Source organism: Callithrix jacchus, chromosome 22 (assembly GCF_049354715.1).
Source record: "Callithrix jacchus isolate 240 chromosome 22, calJac240_pri, whole genome shotgun sequence".
Classification (NCBI taxonomy): Eukaryota; Metazoa; Chordata; class Mammalia; order Primates; family Cebidae; genus Callithrix; species Callithrix jacchus.
The window spans coordinates 34,617,286-34,642,971 of NC_133523.1; the positions used below are offsets into that span (position 1 = coordinate 34,617,286).

At 50.6% G+C, this 25,686-nt stretch overlaps 1 protein-coding gene across 1 annotated transcript; it reads left to right on the forward strand.

Moving 5' to 3' along the window:
• Positions 1-1,169: 1,169 nt before the first annotated feature.
• Positions 1,170-24,849, forward strand: ACP7 (acid phosphatase 7, tartrate resistant (putative)). Its single transcript, XM_002762091.7, has 13 exons — positions 1,170-1,203; positions 1,951-2,236; positions 15,345-15,545; positions 15,839-16,021; positions 17,159-17,282; positions 17,517-17,579; positions 17,675-17,789; positions 17,886-17,993; positions 18,108-18,165; positions 18,246-18,313; positions 18,423-18,494; positions 20,846-20,983; positions 23,659-24,849. The coding sequence occupies exons 2-13, from the start codon at positions 2,116-2,118 to the stop codon at positions 23,722-23,724; spliced, it is 1,317 nt and encodes a 438-aa protein (XP_002762137.1). The 5' UTR covers positions 1,170-1,203; positions 1,951-2,115; the 3' UTR covers positions 23,725-24,849.
• Positions 24,850-25,686: the final 837 nt, after the last annotated feature.

Genomic DNA, 25,686 nt, shown 5'->3' on the forward strand with positions numbered 1-25,686 from the left:
AAGAATAAGGGGAGGTTATTTATCACTGGTGGCCACAGGAGTGGCGGGTACTCAAGTTTGGCTAATAGAGCCGCTTCTGTCATATTTTAGGCTGTAATGGAGACTCTGGAAGTGGGAAGAAAAAAAAAACACAGCGCAAAAGGCTCGTTTTGAATTTCTCACACGCCTAGTGCCAATTTCTGAAATTGGTGCCCACAACCAGTAGAAGTCTATATACTCTGAATTTACAAAGCCACGTGGTGGCGGGTCATTGTGTCTGCCATCAGGACACGATGGGGAAGCTGGAAATCCGGACCCCCCAGACTTTTCCTGCTGCTTCTTTTGTGGCAAGCCCTCCCCACGTTCAAACAGCTCGCAAAGGCTTACAGGGAAGAAACCTAACTCGCTCCCTAGACGTCAGCTTCTGGAGTTCATGCATTAATAACGACAAAAAGAACAGCTGATGCTTATCCAGCCCTTACTCTGGGCCGAGCCCTGTTACCAGCATGAAGTTTCAGGTATCAACTGGTTTACTCCTCACAACAGCCCATGGGGTATAGACGATCATCACCTCCTTTTCACAGGTGAAAACACCCGAGGTCCTGCAAGGTTGAGTAACTCACCCAGGTCGCACAGCTCAGAAAGCCCACAGCAATTCCAGGGTTCCGGTTTTGTTTTCAGGGTGCCCCGGGTTTCTGAGTAGGAGTCAGTGGGCTCAGCATGGAGAAGGTGGTAGCGGCAAGGAATTGCTAGGACGATGCAGGCAGGCTGGAAACATTGGGGATCCCCAAGTACCTGCACATCTGGGTACCTGGGTGGGGATCCGGCAGGGCCAAGCTAGGGGCTGGTGCCCGTGCCCTGGGAGGGTCCTCAGCTGATGAGTGGGCTCCTGGGGGGCGAGCGCAGGCTGACCTGCCCGGGCGCTCACCTGGTGGCCGACTTGGAGGTGGCGGCGGCGGCGTACCAAGCCTTCCTGGGTCCCCCTTCCCGCGCCACGCCCGGGGGGGGGGTGGTAGGCGGGTGGGCGTGGGGCGCCCGGGACCGGCCGGACCTGTGGGACCCGGGGCCGTGGCTGTCTGGGGAGTCCGTCACCCCGAGGCGACCGGCTCTTCCGGGGCTGGGACGGCTGTAGGCGGCAGGCGGCCTCGGCACCAGCGAACTCATAAATACCGCGGTGGCGCGGGTGGCGGGAGACGTGCGTGCGGGCAGCCCGCGCCCCCGAGGGTGAGCCGGGGTCCAGGAGGGCGCCCCGCTCCCGGAGGGTCCCGACGGGGCTCCAGCCTGGCAGCTGGAGACCAAGCTGGAGCTGGGGTGGGGGGAGCACTGGGGGTTGGGGGGTGGGTACAGATCGGGGAAGGGCTGAGTGGCTGGGGATGGGCAGAGAGGATGCAGCCTCTCTAGCCAGGATGGGCTTTAAGGGATCAGGGGGTGGCTTGGGAGGATTGCGATCACTAGGAGCAAAATGGAAGGCTAAGGATGGAGTAGAGCTGCCAGGGCCCAGGACGGGGGGGGGGGGGGGGGGGAGCGGGGGGGGGCGGGGAGGGGGTTGCTGGTGGGAATGCTTGGAATCTGGGGAGTAGGTAAGAGAACTGGGGTTTCTAACAGCAGGATGGAAACCTGGGGCTGGGGCTGGGGCTATCGAATGCAACCTCCTCCACTCCACAGCCTCCACCCCACTCCCAGACCCCCAGCACTGACAGTGAGCTCTGGTTAGGAGCAAGGCTCCAGAATCAGGTCCTCCTGGGTTCAAATCCTGGCTCCAGTGCATGCTAGTTGTGCAGCTGAATCACTCAGTTGCTCAGTTTCCTCATCTGTGATACAGGGATGATGAATGCTCACAGCCATCACCTCATAGCAATGTCGTGAGGCTCCCGTGAGTTAATCTATGTCAAGCACTTGGCACACTGGCAGGCAGGCTCAGAGCTCTGCTGCTGCTCCTTAGCGATTCTTATTTGGGGTTTCTCTCTCCAGCGTCTGGATAACTACCCGTCTTGAAGAAGACCTCCCTGCCCTCCTGCCTCACTCCCACAGAGCGCTGCTATTCCCCATCCTCCCTGCCCTTCCTGCTGTACCTGTGGGGAGCTGATCTCCTCAGTCCCCCTGCTTTCCCTTGTCTGCTGTCACCACCCCACCACCATGCACTCCCTTCCTGGCTGCTGGTCCTGCTGCTGTCTGCTCCTGCTATGCTACTTGGGAGTCCAGGGGTCCCCGAGGGCCTCCAGCGCTGCCCCAGAGCAAGTCCATCTGTCTTACCCAGGTAAGTGTCCCTGACCCCTCTCTACACCTCTCCCAGCAAGGCCCAGCAGTGCTACATTGTGAAGGGCTCAGAAATCCCACACTGTGGGCCCCTAGGCAGGTGGCTCATTCCTCCTGAGCCTCGGTCATCCGCCTCTGTGAAATGGGGCGCACAGGCCGTGGTACATCTGGAAGTGCAGGGAATGATCACGGTGCTCAGCCCACAGTGAGGGCTCTCGGCTCTCTAAAGCGGTCTGCTGCTGTTCTTGTTCACTGATTGCATCCCTGTCATGTCTCCAGGACCTGGCACGTTCATTTGCGCATGGTGGGTCTTAGAGCCAGTTGTGGAAGGAACTAGTAGATGAGTGATGACAGAGCTGGGTTACCCAGTCCCTTCTCCATCCCTCCTCTCCTCTTCCCCACAAGACTGACTGCTTCCTGATCTTTAATTAGGATCCTTGCACTGTGGGGGTGAGAGCTTGGACTCTGGACCCTCAGCACTCAGACCACTTGGGTTAGAATCCCAGTTTTGCTATGTATCTGCTGTATGATCTTGGGCAAGTGGCTTAACCTCTCTGGCCTCAGCCTCCTCATCTGGATAATGGGGTAATATTAGTACAACCTCATGGTGAGGTATAATGAGTTGCTACCTGTAAACAGGTAGAACTGAGGCTGTGTGTGGTGGCTCATACCTGTAGTTCTAGCAATTTGGGAGGCTGAGGCAGGGGGATCACTTGAGGCTGGGAGTTTGAGACCAGCCTAGGAAACACAGTGAGACCTCTGCCTCTTAGGGAAAAAAAGAAAAAATCTTAGCCAGGTGTGGTGGCATGCACCTGTAGTCCCAGCTACTCGGGAGACTGAGGTAAGAGGATTGCTTGAGACCAGGAGTTCAAGGCTACAGTGAGCCATGATTGGCCACTATACTCCAGTCTGGGCAACAGAGACCCTGTCTAAAAAAAAAAAAAAAAAAGGAGGAGGCGGAGCACAGTGGTGCATGCCTGTAATCCCAGCACTTTGGGACGCCAAGGTGGGTGGATTGCTTGACCTCAGGAGTTCAAAAGCAGCCTGGGTAACATAGCGAAACCCCATCTCTACAAAAAAATATAAAAATTAGCTGGGCATGGTGGCTCGTGCCCATAGTTGCAGCTACTTGGGGGCTGAGGCAGGAGGATCACTTGAGCCCAGCAGGCAAAGGTTGCAGTGAGCCAAGATCATGCCACTACCCTCCAACCTAGGTGACAGAGAGAGAACCTGTCTCAAAAAAATAAAGGTGGGGGAGACAGAACTGAGCTTGGCAGGTAGTAGCAATTTCCATACATTTTTAATCTCAGGACTGTTTTACATTGCTAAAATTTATGGAGAATATCAAAGAGCTTTAGTTTATGTGCAGTGTAGCTAGCAATATTTACTATATTTTACTATATTTACTATATTAGGTATTAAAACTGAGGCATTTAAAATCTTTTTTTTTGAGACGGAGTTTCACTCTTGTTACCCAGGCTGGAGTGCAATGGCGCGATCTCCGCCACCTGGGTTCAGGCAATTCTCCTGCCTCAGCCTCCTGAGTAGCTGGGACTACAGGCACGCGCCACCATGCCCAGCTAATTTTTTGTATTTTTAGTAGAGACGGGGTTTCACCATGTTGACCAGGATGGTCTTGATCTCTTGACCTCGTGATCCACCTGCCTATTATCGGCCGGGCATGGTGGCTCACTCCTGTAAATCCCAGCACTCTGGGAGGCTGAGGCAGGTGGATCACAAGGTCAGGAATTTGAGACCAGCCTGACCAACGTGGTGAAACCCCATCTCTACTAAAAATACAAAAATTAACTGGGCATGGTGGTGCACACCTTTAATCCCAGCTACTCAAGAGGCTGAGGCAGGAGAATCACTTGAACCCAGGAGGCAGAGGTTGCAGTGAGCTGAAATCGTGCCACTGCACTCCAGCCTGGGCAACAGAGTGGGACTCCATTTCAAAAAAAAAAAATTATTGTCATTTAAAATTAACAATAACGAATGCCTTCTGTATTCATGTAAGTGGTATTTTTGTGAAAAAACCATATTTTGCACAAGAAGAAATTGAGTAAAGAGAGTGGCATTGACTTGCATCTTCTAACAATCTTTAATTTTTTGTTTTTTTGAGATAGGGTCTCACTCTGTCACCCAGGCTGGAGTGCAGTGGCACAATCTTGGCTCACTGCATCCTCCACCCTGCAGGGTTCAAGCGATTCTCTTACCTCAGCCTCCCGAATACCTGGGATTACAGGCACCCACCACCATACCTGGCTAATTTTTGTATTTTTTATAGAGATCGAGTTTCACCATGTTGCCCAGGCTGGTCTCGAACTTCTGAGCTCAAGCAACCTCGTCTTGGCCTCCCAAAGTGCTGGGATTATAGGCATAAGCCACCGTGCCTCGCCTGAGGTTCTTCAGTATCTGGTTTAGTAACTGACACCTGGATTCTCCTCAGATCTGTTTTCATTTCAGTCTGTTGTGTTTTGTTGTTTTGGATTTTGCCTGTGAAGAAACTGTTCTTGCGCAGACATGTCATTGAAACGGGGAGAAAAGCTGTTTGTTTTCTGAGACAGGGTTTGGCTGTGTCAGGGTTTGCCACCAGAGTGTAGTGGGACAAACATGACTCACTGCAGCCTCAGCTCCCAGGCTCAAGCGATCCTCCCACCTCAGTCTCTCCAATGGCTGGGACCTCAGGTGCATGACACCATTCCCAGTTAATTTATCCTTCTTTTTTTGAGATGGAGTCTCACTCTACTGCCCAGGCTGGAGTGCAATGGCGCGATCTCGGCTCACTGCAACCTTCGCCTCCTGAGTTCAAGCGATTCTCCTGCCTCAGCCTCCCCAATAGCTGGGATTACAGGCGTGCGCCACCACACCTGGCTGATTTTTGTATTTTCAGTAGAGACAGGGTTTCACCATGTTGTCCAGGTTGGTCTCAAACACCTGACATCAAGTGATCCACTCGCCTCAGCCTCCCAAAGTGCTGGGATTCCAGGTGTGAGCCACCACGCCCGGCTCTAGTCCTGGTCTTTTCTATCTGTGATAGTTCCTCAGTCATTCCTTACCTTTCTTTCTTTTTCATGTCTTTTACACCTTCAGAGAAGATAGTTTCTTTTTGATTTTTTGAGACAGTCTTGCTCTGTTGCCAGGCTGCACTGCAGCAGCGTGATCTCGGCTCACTGCAACTTCTGCCTCCTTGGTTTAAGTGATTCTCTGCCTCAGCCTCCCAAGTAGCTGGGATTGTAGGCACATGCTACCACCCCTGGCTGATATTTTGTATTTTGAGTAGAGACAGACCTCGTGATCCGCCTGCCTCGGCCTCCTAAAGTGCTAGTATTATAGGCATGAGCCACCCAGCCCAGCCTCTTTTCTTTTTTTTTTTTTAGATGGGGTTCTCCCTCTGTTGCCCACACTGGAATGCAATGGTGCAATCACAGTTTACTGTTCTGGGCATAAGCGATCCTCCTGCCTCAGCCACCTGAGTAGCTGGGACTACAGACGTGCACTACCATGCCTAGCTAATTCTTTTTTTTTTTTTTTTTTTTTTTTGTGGTATAGGCAGGATATTTAGACATAGCTAATTCTTTTTATTTTTTTGTAGAGACAAGGTCTCAGTATATTTTCCAGGCTGGTCTCAAACTCCTGGGCTCAAGTGATGCTCCTACCTCAGCATCCCAAAGTGCTGGGATAACAGGCATGAATTACCATGCCCAGCAGAAAGACTTTCTTATAGGTTACTGCAATGTGGCAAATGAACTGGGTTGGCATTTGCCGGTCTAGCCACCTTGAACAAAGCACTTTGCCTGGAGGCGTCTGTAAGAATGGGAAAGACAGTAAAAACCCGTCTCATAGTGCCGATGTGACGATCCAGTGAGCTCACGGCTGTCCCTTTTCAGCCTACACAGTAACAATGGCAAGTATATGCTTATAAGTGCTTTAGATGGATAACTTGGATAACTCGTTTAATCTGATATCAACCTTAAGCCACAGGTTAAGGTACTCCCATTTGAAAAGACAGTAAACTGAGGCTCATAGCAGGGGAAGAGTCTGACCCCAGATCACATAGCCTGGAATCAATGCCGGCAGGCTGGTCAGGAGCCCATGATATTCGTGGGGTTTTTTGTTTGTTTGATTGTTTTGAGACAGAGTCTCACTCTGTCACTCAGGCTGGAGTGCAGTGGTGCGATCTTGGCTCATTGCAACCTCCGCCTCTCGAGTTCAAGGGATTCTCCTGCCTCGGCCTCCTGAGTAGCTAGGATTATAGGCACCTGCCACCAACGCCTGGCTGATTTTTGTATTTTTGCTTTTTTTGACTCAGAGTCTCACTCTGTTGCCCAGGCTGGAGTGCAATGGCATGATCTCAGCTCACTGCAACCTCTGCCTCCTGGGTTCCAGTAATTCTCCTGCCTCAGCTTCTCAAGTAGCTGGGACTACAGGTGCATGCCATCATGCCCAGGTAATTTTTGTATTTTTAGTAGAGAGGTTGACCATGTTGACTAGGCTGGTCTTGAACACCTGACCTCAAGTGATCCACCAGCCTTGGTCTCCCAAAGTGCTGGGATTACAGGCATAAACCACTGTGCCCAGTCCCGAATTTTTGTATTTTTCAGTAGAGATGGGGTTTTGCCACATTGGCCAGGCTGGTCTTGAACACCTGACCTCAGGTGATCCGCCTGCCTTGGCCTCCCAAAGTGCTGGGATTACAGGCATGAGCCACCACGCCTGTCCTAAAACAAGCACCTGAGGTCAGGTGTTCAAGACCAGCCTGGCCAATGTGGCGAAACCCCATCTCTACTGAAAAATACAAAAATTAGCTGGGCATGGTGGCGGGCACCTGTAACCCCAGCTACTCGGGAGTCTGAGGCAGAAGAATAACTTGAATCTGGGAGGCGGAGGTTGCAGTGAGCCGAGATTGTGCCATTGCACTCCAGCCTGGGCAACAAGAGCGAAACTCTATCTCAAAAACAAACAAACAAACAAACAAACAAACACTTTTTAATTTTGTACTACTTTTAGATTTAGCAGAAACATTCCAGAATATTACAGAGTTCCTGTCTCCCCTCACTCAGTTTCCCTGATGTTAACATTTTACTTAATCATGGTACAACAATTAAAATCAAGAAATCAAGATTGGTACAATACCATTAACTAAACTACAGCTCTCACCTGGATCTCACCCATTTTTCGACTAATGTCCGTTTTCCCTTCCAGAATCTGATCCAGGATCTCACATTGCACTTAGTGGTTTTGCCTCCCTAGTCTCCGCCCATCCATCAGTTTCTCAGTCTTCCCTTATCTTTCACAGTCTTCGTATTGCTGAGTACTGATCAGCTATCTTGTACAGTATCTCTCATCTGGGGTTTGTCTGATATTTTCTCCCTACTGGAATTAAGTGATGTGTTTTTGGCAAGACTGTCATACATGTGATGTTGTGCCCTTCCTGGTGCATGATATGAAGGATCAAGGTGTGGCTATGACTTATTGATGTTGCCCCTGATTGTTTGATCAAGGAGGTGCCTGCTGGGTTTCTTCACTATAAAGTAATTATTCTTTCCTTTGTAATTAGTAAATATCTTGAGGGAGATAGCTCAAGACAACGCAAATTCTGTTTCTCCTCAATGTTTGCCCACTAATTTTAGCATCCATCAGTGTATCTTATCGGCAACAATTATTAGCGTGGTGTTTCCCTAATGGTGATTTTCTAATTTTCTAATTCCCTCCTCCTTCTTCTTCTTCTTTTTTTTTTTTTTTCCGAGCTGGAGTTTCACTCCTGTCGCCCAAGCTGGAGTGCAATGGTGCAATCTCTGCTCGCTGCAACCTCCGCCTCCTGGGTTTTCAAGTGATTCTTTTGCCTCAGTCTCCTGAGTAGCTGGGATTTCAGGCATCCACCACCATGCCTGGCTAATTTTTGTATTTTCAGTAGAGATGGGGTTTCACCATGTTCGTCAGGCTGGTCTCGAACTCCTGACTTTGTGATCCACTGCCTTGGCCTCCCAAAGTGCTGGGATTACAGGTGTGAGACACTGTGCTCAGCCGTCCAGTTTCTTTTGATTGGAGAGTGGGTGTTTAGAAGCTGAGATCTGAGTGGTAGGCATGCTTATTGCCACTGGGGTGTCATTGCTTCTAGTTCCTCTCAACAGACACAGAGAGACAATACATGCGTGTATATGAAGCTGCATATTCACACATTTATGTTTGAATCTGTATAAAAATTAATTACCTGGCTGGGCACAGAGGCTCACACTGTAATTCCAGCATTTTGGGAGGCCAAGGTGGGTGGATCACTTGAGGTCAGGAGTTCGAGACCAGCCTGACCAGTGTAGTGAAACCCCATCTCTACTAAAAATACAAAAAATTAGCCAGGTGTGGTGGCGTGCACCTGTAATCCCAGCTACTCAGGAGGCTGGGGCAGGAGAGTCACTTGAACCTGAGAGGCAGAGGTTGCAGTGAACTGAGATCACACCACTGCCCCCCAGCCTGGGTGATAGAGAAAGACTCCAACTCAAAAAAAAATGTAATTACCATGAGATCACTCTGATATCCCTGATTTCAGCCCAGCACTGTGGGTTTATTTTAGCCTCATCTTTCCTTTTTGTAACTTCTTCCTCTAACACTCAGAAATTTGACTCTGATTGTCTATAATATACTTATTTGTTCAATCCTAGTATACACATAAAGCAGTTATGTCCAGGTGTGGTGGCTCACACCTGTAATCTCAGCACTTTGGGAGGCTGGGACAAGCGGATCGCCTGAGGTTAGGAGTTTGAGACCAGCTTGGCCAATATGATAAAACCCTGTCTCTACTAAAAATACAAAAATTTAGCCACAGATGCCTGTAATCCCAGCTACTTGGGAGGCTGAGATAGGAGAGTCACTTGAACCCAGGAGGCAGAGGTTGCAATGAGCTGAAATCGTGCTATTACACTCCAGCTTTGGCAACAAGAGTGAAACTCTGTATCAAAAATTTAAAAAGCCGTTTCAGAATCATTTACAGGTGTGGCTGTGAGAAGCACCCACTGCCAAGGTGACAGCCTTTATTCACAGGCCTTTCGGTCTTTTGCCTTATAATAATCCCGTTAGGACTGTGTTTCTTCCTCACCCGCTTCCGTGTGGTTATGCTATTCATTTTTAAATCTGGTTAGGTCCACTTCTTAGTGTTTCTGTTCCATATTGGGTTCCCCCCACACCCGGATAGTTTTATTTATTTTGTGGGTGCGTGAGGGAAATGTGAAACATGGCTATAGTTCCAGGACTCAAAATTACACAAACGCCTGACTCAGAGAAGGGCTTTCCTCATCCCTGCTACTCTGTTCCCACTCCCCTTGCCTGCCTGCCTGCCTGCCTTCCTTCCTTCCTTCCTTCCTTCCTTCCTTCCTTCCTTCCTTCCTTCCTTCCTTCCTTCCTTCCTTCCTTCTCTCCCTCCCTCCCTCCCTTCTTTCCTTCCTTCCTTCTTTCTTTCTCCTTCCTTCCATCTTTCTTTCTTCCTCTTTTTTGGAGGATTCTCGCTCTGTCACCCAGGCTGGTGTGCAGTGGCACGATCTCTGCTCACTGCAATCTCCGCCTCCCAATTTCAAGTGATTATTCTGCCTCAGCCTGCTGAGTAGCTGGAATTATAGGCATGAGCCACCATGCCTGGCTAATTTTTGTATTTTTAGTAGAGATGAGGTTTTGCCATGTTGACCAGGCTGGTCTTGAACTTCTCACCCAGCTAATTTTTGCATTTTTAGTAGAGAAGAGGTTTCACCATGTTGGCCAGGCTTGTCTGTAACTCCTGGCCTCAAAGCAATCTACCCACCTCGGCCTCCCAAAGTGCTGGGAATATAGGTGTGAGCCACCATGTCTGACCTCCTCTTTTTTTCTACCTCATTTTCCATCCATCTCCTGTAAGTAATTCATCTCTTATTTATTTATTTATTTAGACATGGAGTCTTATTCTGTCACCCAGGCTGGAGTGCAGTGGCACGATCTTGGCTCACTGCACCCTCCACCTCCCAGGTTCAAACAATTTTCTTGCCTCAGCCCAAGTAGCTGGGATTACAGGTGCCCACCATCATGCCCAGCTAATTTGTGTACCTTTTTTAGAGTTGGGGTTTCACCATAATGGCCAGGCTGGTCTCAAACTCCTGACCTCAGGTGACCCACCCACCTTGACCGCCCAAAGTGCTGGGATTACAAGTGTGAGCCACCGTACCTGGCCAGAATTCATCTCCTTAGTACCTGGTGGATGCTATGTGTTTTTCTTTTGAATAAGCAGAGACACCTGCGTGTTTTCCTCTATCCCCTTACATTCAGGGCAGTAACTACACTCTTCTGCACTTCGCTATTTTTGGTTTAACAGTATGTCCTGGAAGCATTTCATAGCAGTTCTTGGAGCTTGCCCTCATTCTTTTTTACACCATTGTGCGGATGTTATTCAGTCACTCTCCTAAATATGGGCATTCAGGTTGTTTCCCATATTTTGCAATTACAAAGCCTACTGCCATCAATAACCCTGGGCACGTGCGTTTTTGTATGGCTGGAGGAAGAACTCCTAACGTTACACTACACCACACGGCATTTTTAAAACCTTGACTTGGGTGCTAACATTTAAAAATTTGAAACTATCGCTTTAAAATATGGATTTTCCTATCTATATATGCTCCTGGGTTATTAAAACTGCTGTGTAAAGATATGTTCTAGAAGTCAATAGAAAAGTCGGGACATGCTCGTGCCTGTAATCCCAGCACTTTGGGAGGCCAAGGAGGGCGGGTCACTCAAGCCCAGGAGTTCAAGACAAGCCTGGGCAACGCAGCAAGATCCCATCTCTAAGAAAAAAAATTAAAAATGAGCTGGGCATACAGGTGCACGCCTGTGGTCCCAGCTACTCAGGAGCCTAAGGTGGGAGGATCACTTGAACCCAGAAGGTGGGGTGTATTAATTTGTTTTCATGCTATTCATAAAGACATACCTGAGACTGGGAAGAAAAAGATTTAGTTGGACTTACAGTTCCACCTGGCTGGGGAGGCCTCAGAATCATGGCAGGAGGTGAAAGGCACTTTTTACGTGGTGGAGGCAAGAGAAAATGAAGAAACAGCAGAAGCGGAAACTCCTCATAAAACCATCAGATCTCATGAGACTCATTCCCTACCACGAGAACAGTATGAGGGAAACCGCCCCCGTGATTCAAATGATCTCCCTCCAGGTCCCTCCCACAACACATGGGAATTATGGGAATATAATTCAAGATGAGATTTGGGTGAGAACAGAGTCAAACCATATCATTCTGCCCCTGGCTCCTCCAAATCTCCTGTGTTCACATTTCAAAACCAATCATGTCTTCTCAACAGTCCCCCAAAGTCTTAACTCATTTCCACATTAACCCAAAAGTTCACAGTCCAAAATCTCATCTGAAGGCAAGTCCCTTCCACCTATGAGCCTGTAAAAATCAAAAGCAGGTTAGTTACTTCCTAGATACAATGGGGGTATAGTTACGGGGTAAATACTATTCCAAATGGGGGACATTGGCCAGAACAAAGGGGTTACAGGACCCATGCAAGTCCAAAATCCAGCAGGGCAGTCAAATTTTAAAGCTCCAAAATTATTCCCTCTGAGCTCAGGTCTCACATCCAGGTCACGCTGATGCAAGAGGTGGCTTCCCATGGTCTTGGGCAGCACCGCCCCTGTGACTTTGCAGGGTACAGCCTCCCTCCTGGCTGCTTCCACAGGTTGGCATGGATTGTCAGCAGCTTTTCCAGGAGCACAGTGCAATTTATCAGTGGATCTACCATTCTGGGGTGTGAAGGATGGTGGCCCTCTTGTCACAGTTCCACTAGGTGGTGCCCCAGTAGGGACACTGTGTGGGGGCTCCAACCCCACATTTCCCTTCTGCACTGCCCTAGCAGCGGTTCTCCATGAGGGCCCTGCCCCTGCAGCAAACTTCTGCCTGGGCATCCAGAAGTTTCCATACATCTTCTGAAATCTAGGCAGAGGTTCCCAAACCCCAAATACAAAGATTTGCCGGGCATGGTGACACATGCCTGTATTCCAGCTACACAGAAGGCTGAGACAGGAGAATCGCTTGAACCTGGGAGGTGGAGGTTGCAGTGAGCCAAGACTGCACCACTGCATTCCAGCCTGGGCAACAGAGTGAGACGGAGTTTCGCTCTTGTTACCCAGGCTGGAGTGCAATGGCGCGATCTCGGCTCACCGCAACCTCCGCCTCCTGGGTTCAGGCAATTCTCCTGCCTCAGCCTCCTGAGTAGCTGGGATTACAGGCACACGCCACCATGCCCAGCTAATTTTTTGTATTTTTAGTAGAGACGGGATTTCACCATGTTGACCAGGATGGTCTCGATCTGTTGACCTCATGATCCACCCACGTCAGCCTCCCAAAGTGCTGGGATTACAGGCATGAGCCACCGTGCCCGGCCCAAAAGAATGCCTTTAACAGCACATCTTGGATGCTTTGCTGCTTAGAAATTTCTTCTGCCAGGTACCCTAAATCATCTCTCTCATGTTCCAAGTTCCACATATCTCTAGGGCAGGGGCAAAATCGTGCCAGTCTCTTTGCTAAAATATAACGAGAGTCACCTTTGCTCCAGTTCCCAACGAGTTCCTCATCTCCACCTGAGACTGCCTCTGCCTGGATTTCACTGTCCGTATCACTGTCAGTATTTTTGTCAAAGCCATTCAACAAGTCACTAGGAAGCTCCGAGTGTCCCCACATTTTCCTTTCTTCTTCTGAGCCCTCCAAACTGTTCCAACCTCTGCCTGTTACCCAGTTCCAAAGTCGCTTCCACATTTTCAGGTATCTTTTCAGCAACGCCCCACTCTACTGGTACCAATTTACTGTATTAGTCCATTCTCACGCTGCTGACAAAGACATACACGAGACTGGGAAGAAGAAGACGTTTCATTAGACTTACAGTTCCACGTGGCTGGGGAGGCCTCAGAATCATGGCGGGAGGGGAAAGGCGTTTCTCTTTCTCTCTTTCTTTCTTTCTTTCTTTCTTTCTTTCTTTCTTTCTTTCTTTCTTTCTTTCTTTCTTTCTTTCTTTCCTTCCTCTTTCTCTCTCTCTCTTTTTTTTTTTTTTTTGACAGAGTCTCACTCTGTTGCCAGGCTGGAGTGCAGTGGCACAATCCTGGCTCACTACAACCTCTGCCTCCCAGTAAAGCAATTCTCCTGCCTCAGACTCCCAAGTAACTGGGACTATAGGTGTGTGCCACCACTCCCAGCTAATTTTTGTCTTTTTAGTAGAGACGGGGTTTCACCATGTTGGCCAAAATGGTCTCACTCTCCTGACCTTGTGATCCACCCACCTTGGCCTCCTAAAATGCTGGGGTTACAGGCATGAGCCACCACATCCAGCTGGTGAAAGGCATTTTTTTTCTTTCATAAATTTTTAATTCTCCCTATTTTACAGATGAGGAAACTAAGACTTAGGAAGATTAAGTACTTTATTTTTATTTATTTATTTATTTATTTATTAATTTTTTGAGATGGAGTCTTGCTCTGTCACCCAGGCTGGAGTGCAATGTCACGGTCTCAGCTCACTGCAACCTCCGTCTCCCAGGTTCAAGCGATTCTCCTGCCTCAGCCTCCTGAGTAGCTGGAATTACAGGCACCTGCCACCATGCTTGGCTAGTTTTTGTATTTTTAGTAGAGACAGGGTTTCACCATGATGGCCAGGCTGGTCTCGAACTCCTGACCTGAGGTGATCCACCCACCTTGGCCTCCCAAAGTGCTGGGATTACAGGCGTGAGCCACTGTGCCCAGCCAGTGAAGTGAAAGGCATTTCTTACACGCTGGTGGCAAGAGAAAATGAGGAAGAAGCAAATGTGGAAACCCCTGATAAACCCACAAGATCTCATGAGACTTATTCACTACCATGAGAACAGTATGGGGGAAACCGCCCCCCATGTTCAAATGATTTCCCACTGGTCCCTCCCACAACACATGGGAATTATGGGAGTAAAATTCAAGATGAGATTTGAGTGGGGACACAGAGCCAGACCATCTCACAGAAGTGGCAGTGAGCTAAGATTGCACCACTGCACTCAAGCCTGGGCAACAGAGCAAGACTCCACCTCAAAAAAAAAAAATTAGCTGGGCATGGTGGCATGTGCCTGTGGTTCCAGCTACTTGGGAGGCTGAGGCTGGAAGATGGCTTGAGCCCAGGAGGTCAAGGCTGCAGTGAGCTATGATGGCATCACTGCCTGGGCAACAGAGTGAGACCCTATCTCCAAAAGAAAAAAAAAGTCAGTAGCTTTGCTGGTACTGGGCTCATTTCCTGCTTGCTTGGTGGCTACTGCCAGATCTGAGTGATGGCTGCCCCTTTGAGATAGGGTGGGTCTACAGTTGGCCACCTGCTCTGCAACTCCTTGCTGTCGTACAGGTGGCCCTTGTCTCCCTTTAGATCACCCGTGGCCTCCAGACACCCAAGCTGGCAACCCTTAAATGATATCGTGTTGGCACAAGGTCAGCACACGGTAAATAATGATATTAATAATAATACTCATTCCCCCACATAACCCTAAGTGTACTAGGCACTGTTACGTGCTTTACTTCTATTGGTTCATCTAAGCCTCATAACAACCGTATAGGGCAGAGACTATTATTCTTCCATTTGGCAGACAGGAAAACTAAGGCTCAGAGAGGTGAAGCTGGGGCCGGGTGCAGTGGATCACACCTGTAATCCCAGCACTTTGGGAGGCCAAGGTGGGTGGATTACCTGAGGTCAGGAGTTTGAGACCAGCCTGGCCAACATGGTAAAACCCATCTCTACTAAAAATACAAAAATTACGAAGGCATGGTGGTGGGCATCTGTAATCCCAGATACTCAGGAGGCGGAGGCAGGAGAATCGCTTGAACCCAGGAGGTAGAGGTTGCCGTGAACCGAGATCGTGCCACTGCACTCCAGCCTGGGCAACAAGAGCGAAACTCTGCCTGAAAAAAAACAACAAAACAACAACAAAAGAAAAGGCAGAGCTGGGATTGAACTTGGGCAGTTCCAGAACCTGTGTCCTTGACTACTAACTGTTCAACAGCAGTTACTGTCAACGCCCCTCACTTTTTATGCACGTCCCTCTCTCCCCAGACCTCACTCCCCCGCCACCCTCTGTCCCTTTCTCCCCAGGTGAGCCAGGCTCCATGACTGTCACCTGGACCACATGGGTCCCAACCCGCTCTGAAGTGCAATTCGGGTTGCAGCCGTCAGGGCCCCTGCCCCTCCGCGCCCAGGGCACCTTCGTCCCCTTTGTGGACGGGGGCATTCTTCGGAGGAAGCTCTACATACACCGAGTCACACTGCGCAAGCTGCTGCCGGGGGTTCAGTATGGTGAGAGGGGCCCCGGGCTGAGCTGTTGATGGGAAGAGGAGTGGGATATGGACTAGAAGCTACCGCTGGCTGGTGGCTCAGGCTGGGCTGGTAACTCCTCTGCCTATCTGCAAGCCTATTGCAAGAGATCCCAGGAGGAAAATGGAAGGTGCCAGGAAGGCAGACTGAAGGGGCATGGGCCAGCTCCCACTAGTCCCCCCCATCTCCTCCCCACCACCAGTCAAGGAAGGATGGGGGTTGGAGGGAGGGTCCTGGGGGGCCCAGCTGACTGCAACCTTTTCTTCTCCCTTCAGTTTATCGTTGTGGCAGTGCCCAGGGCTGGAGCCGTCGGTTCCGCTTCAGGGCCCTCAAAAATGGGGCCCACTGGAGCCCCCGTCTGGCTGTGTTTGGGGATCTGGGGGCTGACAACCCAAAGGCCTTCCCACGGCTGCGCAGGGAAACCCAGCGGGGCATGTACGACGCCGTTCTCCACGTGGGTGAGGCAATCACATCCGCAGGGGCCTGCAGAGGGATGGTGGGGGCCTCGTGGAGGGCTGCTGGGGGCTTCGTGGAAGGAGAGTGGAGGATTGGTGGGAGGTGCGTAGAGGGTTGATGGGGGTGTGCAGAAGGATAGTGGGGCTCGTGGAGGGATGGTGGGGGGCACGGAGGGATGGTGGGGGGAGCACAGATTAGGGGTAGAGCTAGGACCATGGAGGGGACGGGGCTGAGGCCAATGTGTCTCTGAAGGGACAGGGGATGGGACTGGCCGTGGAGATTGTGTCTGTGGTCAACCAGCCTGCCCAGGTTAAAATCTCAACTCTGGTGCTCTTGCCAGGAGCAGGATTTTCCCCGTGTATTTTGATTAGAGAAAAAGCTGGTTCCAGGTTCGCAGGACGGTGGTGATGACGACATGAGTTCCCGATGCCTGGCAGGGTGCGGGTGCACTTCAGTGTCCTTGTGCTGTTATTATTATTATTATTGCTGGTGTTATTTAAGACGGGGAAGGGAATGAGATGCGTAACGGGGATTGAGGATTGTATGCTTCAAAGTGCAGACTCTGGATTCAGGCTTCCTTGGTTTTTAATTCTAAATCTTCACTAGCCAGCTCTGTGACCTGGGGCCTCAGTTTCCCCATCTGAAATGGGAATAATAATAATACTCATCTTGGGCTGGGTGTGGTGGCTCATGCCTGTAATTCCAGCACTTTGGGAGGCCAAGGTGGGTGGATCACTTGAGGTCAGAAGTTTGAGACCAGCCTGGCTAAAAATACAGAAATCAGCCGGGTGGTGTCTGTAATCCCAGCAACTTGGGCGGCTGAGGCAGGAGAATCGCTTGAACCCTGGAGGTTGCAGTGAGCCGAGATGACACCACTGCACTCCAGCCTGGGTGGCAGAGGGACACTCCATCTAAGAAAACAAAGCAAAACATCTTGGCCAGGCTGGATTATATTGGCTCACACCTATAATCCCTTTGGGAGGCTGGGAGTCGAATTCCTGGGTTCAAGTGATACTCCTGCCTCGGCCTCCCAAGGTGCTGGGATTAACAGGTGTGAGCCACCATACCTGCCTCTTTCAATTCCAAAGAAAGCAGAGACAGGTCAGGGTCCTCATCATCCTTCTGCCCCCCTCCCCCAGGAGACTTTGCCTACAACATGGATCAGGACAACGCCCGTGTTGGGGATAGGTTCATGCAGCTCATTGAACCCGTGGCTGCCAGCCTGCCGTACATGACATGCCCTGGGAATCATGAAGAACGCTAGTGAGGACCAAGGGCCGTGGTGGTGGATGAGGGCTGGATCAATGAAAATGGTCCTGTTCTTCGTAGTGTCTCCCCTGAGTCTCTCATGCTGCAACATCTCAATTGTGGTAGCAAGAGGACGTGGGGGTGGGCTGGAAGCCAGACTCAGGGCCTGACAGTGGCGGGGTGGGGTATAGGAGCAAGGCTATGAAATTCAGTCCCTCACCTCCATCCCTTGTATTTCCTTCATTCTAGCAACTTCTCTAACTACAAGGCTCGCTTCAGCATGCCGGGGGATAATGAGGGCCTGTGGTACAGGTAATGTGGGGGTGCCGGGGGACTGGCCCTCTGCCCTCAAGGATGGGAGATGCAGCGGAGCCCCGGCCCTAACCCCTGCCCTTTGCCTCTCCCAGCTGGGATCTGGGTCCTGCCCACATCATCTCCTTCTCCACCGAGGTTTATTTCTTTCTCCATTATGGCCGCCACCTGGTACAGAGGCAGTTTCGCTGGCTGGAGAGCGACCTCCAGGTAACCTGGGTGGAGGTCCCCGATAGTTCCCTGGCCGGCCCCACCTCCCCCTCCACCCCGGACCCCCAGCCCCTCACTCTGAGCCCTTCTCCCTAGAAAGCCAATAGGAACCGGGCAGCCCGGCCCTGGATCATCACCATGGGGCACCGGCCCATGTACTGCTCCAATGCAGATCTGGACGACTGCACACAGCATGAGAGCAAGGTGAGGCCCCTCCCTGGGAGGCATCTGGGAGGTCCCGGGAAGCATCGGGGAGGTGCTGAGATCCAAGCGGGTGTTGGTCTGTGTCACCCTCACCTGCTCATTCACCCTGCCCAGGTCCGCAAAGGCCTCCGAGGCAAGCTGTACGGGTTGGAGGATCTTTTCTACAAACACGGTGAGAGACCCTTGGGACCCATGCCCCATACCCCGCCTCTCCCCGCTTCAGAGGTCTGATCCTCGCTTGCTCTGTCTCAGGGGTGGACTTGCAGCTGTGGGCTCATGAGCACTCGTACGAACGACTGTGGCCAATTTACAACTACCAGGTGAGGCTCGTGAAGGGCTGAGCACCCATGAGGCTGGGGCCGGTGTGGTTGATGCCCCCGGCATGGTCCAGCGTGACTGCCCGCCACTTAATGCTGCTCCCCTCCACAGGTATTTAACGGTAGCCAAGAGATGCCCTACACCAACCCGCGGGGACCTGTCCACATCATCACGGGATCTGCTGTGAGCAGGGGGAGGGGTGCCTTTGGTTTCTCTCTCTCTTCCTATCTATCGAGGGCTGGCTTTGCTCCGGCCTGAGTGCTGGGTGCTTTACACAGTGGACACCACTTCACCCTCAGCCCTAAGGCCAGGAGCTCTTAGCAGCATGTCCACTGGTGTTGGAAATAGATGCTCGGTGTGGCGAAGAAAAATTAGCACTGAGGCAAAGGATCTTTCAGCAACGTAGTTTTTACTTCCTGTATTGCAGAAAAGGTATTCTCAACAGCTATCATGCCAGGAGAGTACAAAGAACAAAGGGATACACACATTTACTCCTTACGCATTTGGGGTCGTCCTTACTGCTGTGTCTGATCTCTGTTGCCTGGAGCCAGACCTCACCATCTAAACTAAAACCTGATTGGCTAACAACTTAAAACTTTTCCAAACAGGTAAAAGCAATGGAGAGCTGGGACATGCTGTGAGAACTTCCAGCACAGATATCTTAAGTACAAGGACATAGAATGTACTCCGTGCCTGTAAGCATGGCATGTCTAACAGCTACATAGGATAGGGCTTAACAAAGTTATTAGCACACTTACGATTTATTGTTTTGTTTTGTTTTGAGACGGAGTTTTGCTCTTGTTACCCAGGCTGGAGTGCAATTGCACGATCTTGGCTTACTGCAACCTCCACCTCCTGGGTTCAAGCAATTCTCCTGCCTCAGCCTCCTGAGTAGCTGGGACTACAGGTGCGCACCACCATGCCCAGCTAATTTTTGTATTTTTTTTTTTTTTTTTTTGGTAGAGATGGGGTTTCATCATGTTGCCCAGGTTGGTCTTGAACTCCTGGACTCAAGCAGTCTGCCCTCCTCAGCTTTCCAAAGGGCTGGGATTGCAGGTGTGAGCCACCAATCCCACACCAGCTGCACGATGTCTTTTTAACCTCTTTGAGCCTCTGATTTCTCCGCTGAAACTGTGATATGGATGGGTCTCATTACTGATGATGTTCACTTTGATCACTTGGTTAGGGAGGTGTCCGCCAGCCCTCTGCACTATAAAGTGATTGTCTTTTTTCCTTTGTAATTAACAAGCACCTCCTGGAGAGATACTTTGAGATCATGCAGACGTCCTATTATGCCTCAAACTTTCCCTGCTAGTTTTATCCATTCATGAACATTGCTTCAATCTGGTATTACAGCGCCGGGTGCAAAATGGTGATTTTCCTCACTCCGACAACCTCTCTGCTCCTCGTGCCTGGCTTTTCTGCTGCAAGCACAAGCATTCTGTTTCCCCAGACACTGGTGTTTTAAAATGCTATCTTGGAGGGTCTACCACGCAGCCCGCTTCAGACCCAGTGATTTCTCTGTTCTTCGAATTGCTTTTTCCCCTTCACACACATCTCGGCCATCTTCCTGTATCACCCTGCTTCCCTGCTTTATGATGGCTATGCTATAATGTATTTAACTGACTCCCTGATGGGCGTACAGATGGCTTCTGGTTCAGAGCTTTTATTGTAATGCTGTAGTGGGCAGCCTTATACAGCCATGTACTTTTTCTTTTCTTTTTTTTCTTTTTTCTTTTGAGATGGAGTTTTGCTCTCGTTGCCCAGGCTGGAGTGCAATGGCACGATCTCCGCTCACTGCAACCTCTGCCTCCCGGGTTCAAGTGATTCTTCTGCCTCAGCCTCCCGAGTAGCTGGGATTACAGGCATGTGCCACCACACACGGCTAATTTTGTATTTTTAGTAGAGACGGGGTTTCTCCATGTTGGTCAGGCTGGTCTCGAACTCCTGACCTCAGGTGATCCGCCCACCTCAGTCTCCCAAAATGTCTGGATTACTGGCGTGAGCCACTGTGTCTGGCCTACAGCCATGCACTTTTCTAGAAGTCAGAGACCTGGAGCAAGGGAAGCCTGGCTGGGGCAGAGTGTTCAATTGTGAGCATGATTGTGGCCAGGTCTTTTTGGTTTTGGTTTTGTTTGAGACAGTCTCACTCTGTCTCCCAGGCTGTAGTGCAATGGCATGATCTCAGCTCACTGCAAACTCTGCCTCCGAGGTACAAGCGATTGTCCTGCTTCAGCCTCCCAAGTAGCTGAGATTACAGGTGTGTACCACCACATCAGGCTAATTTTTGTATTTTTAGTAGAGAAGGGGTTTCACCATGTTGGCCAGGCTGGTCTCTGACTCCTGACCTCAAGTGATCTACCCTCCTCAGCCAAAGTGCTGGGATTACAGGGGTGAGCCACCACGCCCGACCTCTATGGTGGCCAAGTCTTAACTGTATTCCTTGAGGGCAGCAGGGTCTTGGGCTGGCAGGTCATTTCTGCTTCCCTGCAGGTCCTCCACCTGTTATGGGTCTGACCAGTTCTCCCCCCTAGGGCTGTGAGGAGCGGCTGACGCCTTTTGCCGTCTTTCCAAGGCCCTGGAGCGCCGTGCGTGTGAAGGAGTATGGGTACACGCGGCTGCACATCCTCAATGGGACCCACATCCACGTCCAGCAGGTGTCGGACGACCAGGTCAGTGAGGGGCAGGCCCAAGTCACCCTACTGCATAGCCAGGCCCAGCCAGGCAGATGAGTTGTTAAAAACACAGACTCCTGGCCGGGTGCGGTGGCACGAGGATCGCTTGAGTCCAGGAGTTCAAGACCAGCCTGCGTAAGTAACATGGTGAGACCTAGTTTCTACAGAAAAACACACAAAAATTAGGCCAAGTGCACTGGTTCACACCTGAAATCCAAGCACTTTGGGAGGCTGAGGAGGGTGGATCACTTGACGTCAGGAGTTAGAGACCAGCCTGACCCACGTGGTGAAAATTACAAAAATTAACTGGACATGATGGTGGCAGGTGTCTGTAATTGCTACTAAATTTAGTCTCTACTAAAATTACAAAAATTAGCTGGGCATGGTGGCAGGTGTCCCAGCTACATGGGAGGCTACGGCAGGAGAATCACTTAAATCTGGGAGGTGGAGGTTGCAGTGAGGTGAGATGGCACCACTGCACTCCAGCCTGGGTGACAGAGCGAGACTCTGTCTCAAAAAAAAAATAAATAAATAATAAAATATAAGTCAAGGGTGGTGGCGGATGTCTGCAGTACCAGCTACTTGGGAGGCTGAGGCAGGAGGATCACTTGAGTCCAGGAGTTAGAGGTTGCAGTGAGCTATAATCACACCTCTGTACTCCAGCCTGGGCAACAGAGTGAGACCCTAACTCAAAACAACAAATAAATGTGGACTGTAGAGCTAGAAATCCGCTCCTGCTACTTGACAGCTGAGTGATCTTGAGCCGCTTATCTAACTTCTTTGAGCCTCAGTTTTCCCATCTGTGAGAGGGGATGATCACAGTTTCCATCTCATAGGACTGTATGGGGATTGAATGACTTATTACATATGAAATGCTTAGAACAGTGTGGAACTTGGTAAATTGCGTAGGAATTTACTACTGAGAGGCAGGGGAAGATAAAGGTGAGGGTGGGACACAGGTGGGGGGAAACAGTAAGTGGGTGAGTAAAAGGAGGGGCTTACAGTTAGGTAGACCCAAATAATAATGGCTCACCTTTCTTTATTTTTGCCATTGTAGTTTTAAAATAATCAAAATATTTATGATTTATTGAGCACCTACTGCATACCAGGCACTGCCTAGATGTTCTGTATTTAGTAGCACTTTGTTTAATTAATTAATTAATTAATTTTTGAGATGGAGTCTCACTCTGTCACCCAGGCTAGAGTACAGAGGCGTGATCTCAGCTCACTGCAACCTCCACTTCCCGGGTTCTTTGCTTTTTTTGTTTGTTTGTTTTTTTTGAGATGGAGTTTCGCTCTTGTTACCTAGGCTGGAGTGCAATGGCGTGATCTCTGCTCACTGCAACTTCCACCTCCTGGGTTCATGTGATTCTCCTGCCTCAGCCTCAGGAGTAGCTGGGACTATAGGCATGTGCCACCACACCTGGCTAATTGTTTCTATTTTTAGTAGAGAGAGGATTTCACCATGTTGGCCAGGCTGGTCTTGAACACCTGACCTCAGGTGATCTGCCGCCTCAGGCTCCCGAAGTGCTGGGATTACAGGTGTGAGCCACGGTGTCTGGCACCAACAGCTCTTTATACACCAAAATAATCCCACAGGCGTGGATTTCCTTTTCATTTTATAGGTGAGGGAACTAAGACTCAGAGAGAGGAAGTAATTTTCGCAGGGTCACACAGCTGGAGGACAGTGGAGCTGGAATGTGATAACTCATTGATTGAGTTTAGCATTGCATAGCATTGATGGAGCGAGGTGCCTGTAGGGCTTCTGGAATCAAGAGCCTTAAACTGTGGCTCCATGGACTTTGCATGTCTGCTGGGGGTGCCCCTGGGCTGCCTCCTTTCCTGCCCACCCCGCAAGGGCATCGCCAGCCTTCTGTCAGCAAAGTGGGCACAACCATCGTGACACTACTCACAGGCAGTGGCCAAACACTTTGTGTGTGTGATCTCAGTCAGTTCTCGCCATCACCCTGGGCATCTATTACCTCGCGCATTGCATAGAACATGGAAGTTATGCTCAGTCTAGCCACATGCTTGAGAGTGGATGTGAAGGCCAGGCGTGGTGGCTCACACCTGTAATCCCAGCACTTTGGGAGGCCGAGGCAACCAGGTCACTTGAGGTCAGGAGTTTGAGACCAGCCTGACCAACATGGACAAACCCCGTTTCTACTAAAAATACAAAAATTAGCCGGGCGTGGTGGCACATGCCTATAATCCCAGCTACTCAGGAGGCTGGGGCAGGAGAATGGCTTGAATCTGGGAGGCGAAGGTTACAGTGAACCGAGATTGCGCCACTGCACTCCAGCCTGGATGACAGAGCAAGACTTTGTCTCAAAAAAAAGAAGAAAGAGAGAATGTGCTGGAATATAAAGCAAGGTCTGTCTGACTCCAGAGTTTGTGCCCTAAAAATATCCTACACTCACACAGCCCCTTCCATATGCTGGGCTCCGTTTACAAATACGATCTCATTTAACTCCCACAACATGAGTGATGTGGCTACTCTTACTCTCCCACCACTTTTCAGATGAGGAAAACTGAGGCCCAGAGAGGACTAGCACCTTGCTCAGGGTTGCGTAGTCCATCGGAGGGCAGAGATGGGATTGGAACCCAGGCCATCTGGCCCCAGAGTTCAGGCTTTCAGCTCTAACTACTGTCTCTGTTTTTGTCCCTCACAGGATGGGAAGATTGTAGATGATGTCTGGGTGGTGAGACCCCTGTTTGGCCGGAGGACGTACCTCTAGGGATGGGAGCCGCTCTCCTCCAGAAGCCTATGTTTTGTCACCTTGGCTGCTGTGACCAGACACTGATCAGGCCTGAGTGGGGAGTTGGGTGGGTCCTGACTCCCCTGCCCTCCAGAGGCCCCACCCATGTAGGGTGCATGCAGCCCTATGGAGCTGGGGCACTGTCCCCTCCTAGAGAGGTGGGAGTCGTGGCTGGCTGTGGAGGGAGTGGGCACAGAGTGACACAGGGCGGGCCTCTGCTGGCATGGCCCCACCCTCCTGCATAGCACTGATGGAGCGAGGTGCCTGTAGGGCTTCTGGAGTCAAGAGCCTTAAACTGTGGCTCCATGGACTTTGCATGTCTGCTGGGGGTGCCCCTGGGCTGCCTCCTTTCCTGCCCACCCCTCAAGGGCATCGCCAGCCTTCCGTCAGCAAAGTGGGCACAACCATCATGACACTACTCACCAGCAGGTGGCGTCGGGGGCCTTTTCTTCTGAGCCCCACACTGAGAGTTGGTCTGAAGCCGGCTCCTGCTTCACGGCTCAAAGAGTGTGACCAGTGTCCCTTCGTGCCTCAGTTTCCCAGCCTGACACCGTCTTATCCGGGAAGAAGAGACATGCTAACACTCCTGCTTCCCAGCTAGGACCGATGACAATCCGCAAGAGCCCACAGATTGCCAGTTCCTTCCCTCTTTCCTTCCTTCCTTTCCCTTATTTATTGAATCATCATTTATTGAGCATCTACTGTCCCAGGCTCTGTTCTCAGTGCTGGGGAGACAGGCATGAATGAGACAGAGATCTCTGCCCTCACAGGTCTGACATTCTAAACAGAGAGTTGGAAAAAATACAGGATAAATGAGTTGGTTAAATAGGGATTCATGCTCAGAAAATGCAGGGACAGTGAGGGAGCAGTTGGAATTTTCAGGGGGATCTCACTGAGAGGGAAACATCTGGGGAAAGAGCATTCCAGGCAGAGGAACAGCCAGTGCAAAGGCCCTGAGACAGAAATGTGTATCTTAGCTGGGTACAGTAACACACCTGTAATCCCAGCACTTTGGGAGGCTGAGGCAGGCGTATCACTTGAGCCAGAGTTTGAGACCAGCCTGGGCAACACGGTGAAACCCCGTCTATATCAAAAATACAAAAATTAGCTGGATGGCTGGGCATGGTGGCTCATGCCTGTAATCTCAGAACTTTGGGAGGCCGAGGTGAGTGGATCACAAGGTCAGGAGATGGAGACCATCCTGGCCAACATGGTGAAACCCCGTCTCCACTAAAATCCAAATAATTAGCCAGGGATGGTGGCGTGTGCCTGTAGTCTCAGCTACTCAGGAGGCTGAGGCGGGAAATCGCTTGAACCTGGGAGATGGAGGTTGCAGTGAGCTGAGATCATGCCACTGCACTGCAGTCTGGTGATAGAGCAAGACTCTGTCTCAAAAAAAAAAAAAAAAATAGCTGGGCATGGTGGTGTGTGCCTGTATTCCCAGCTGCTCAGGAGGCTGAGGCGGGAGGATGACTTGAGCCAGGAGGTTGAGGCTGCAGTGAGCCATGATTGCACCACTGCACTCCAGCCTGGGTGACAGAGCAAGACTCTGTCTCAAAAAAAGAAAAAACAAACTTGCTCATTATCTGTCTGCACCCTCAAGACTAAGTTTGTGAGGGTGGTGACCGTGAATTCAATGCCTCTGCCGAATCACCCCAGGCCCCTTCTCAGGCTGGGGTGTGGACTCTGGGCTCCCCGCATTCCAGTCCTTCCTACTCCAGGCCATCGCTGTCTGGGGATGGGTCTCTCTGACTCTCCCGCTGGACTTTGACCTCAGAAGAACGGGGCCCAGAGCTGCATCCCAGCATTGCTCAGCACAAGATAGATGTGTAATAAATATCTGTTGCCTTAATAAGGCCACCACATGCCAGGTTCCGGCTGGGCAATGCTGGGAGCAGCAGTGAATCAGCCACAGCCATGCCCTCTGGGAGCTCACAGGCA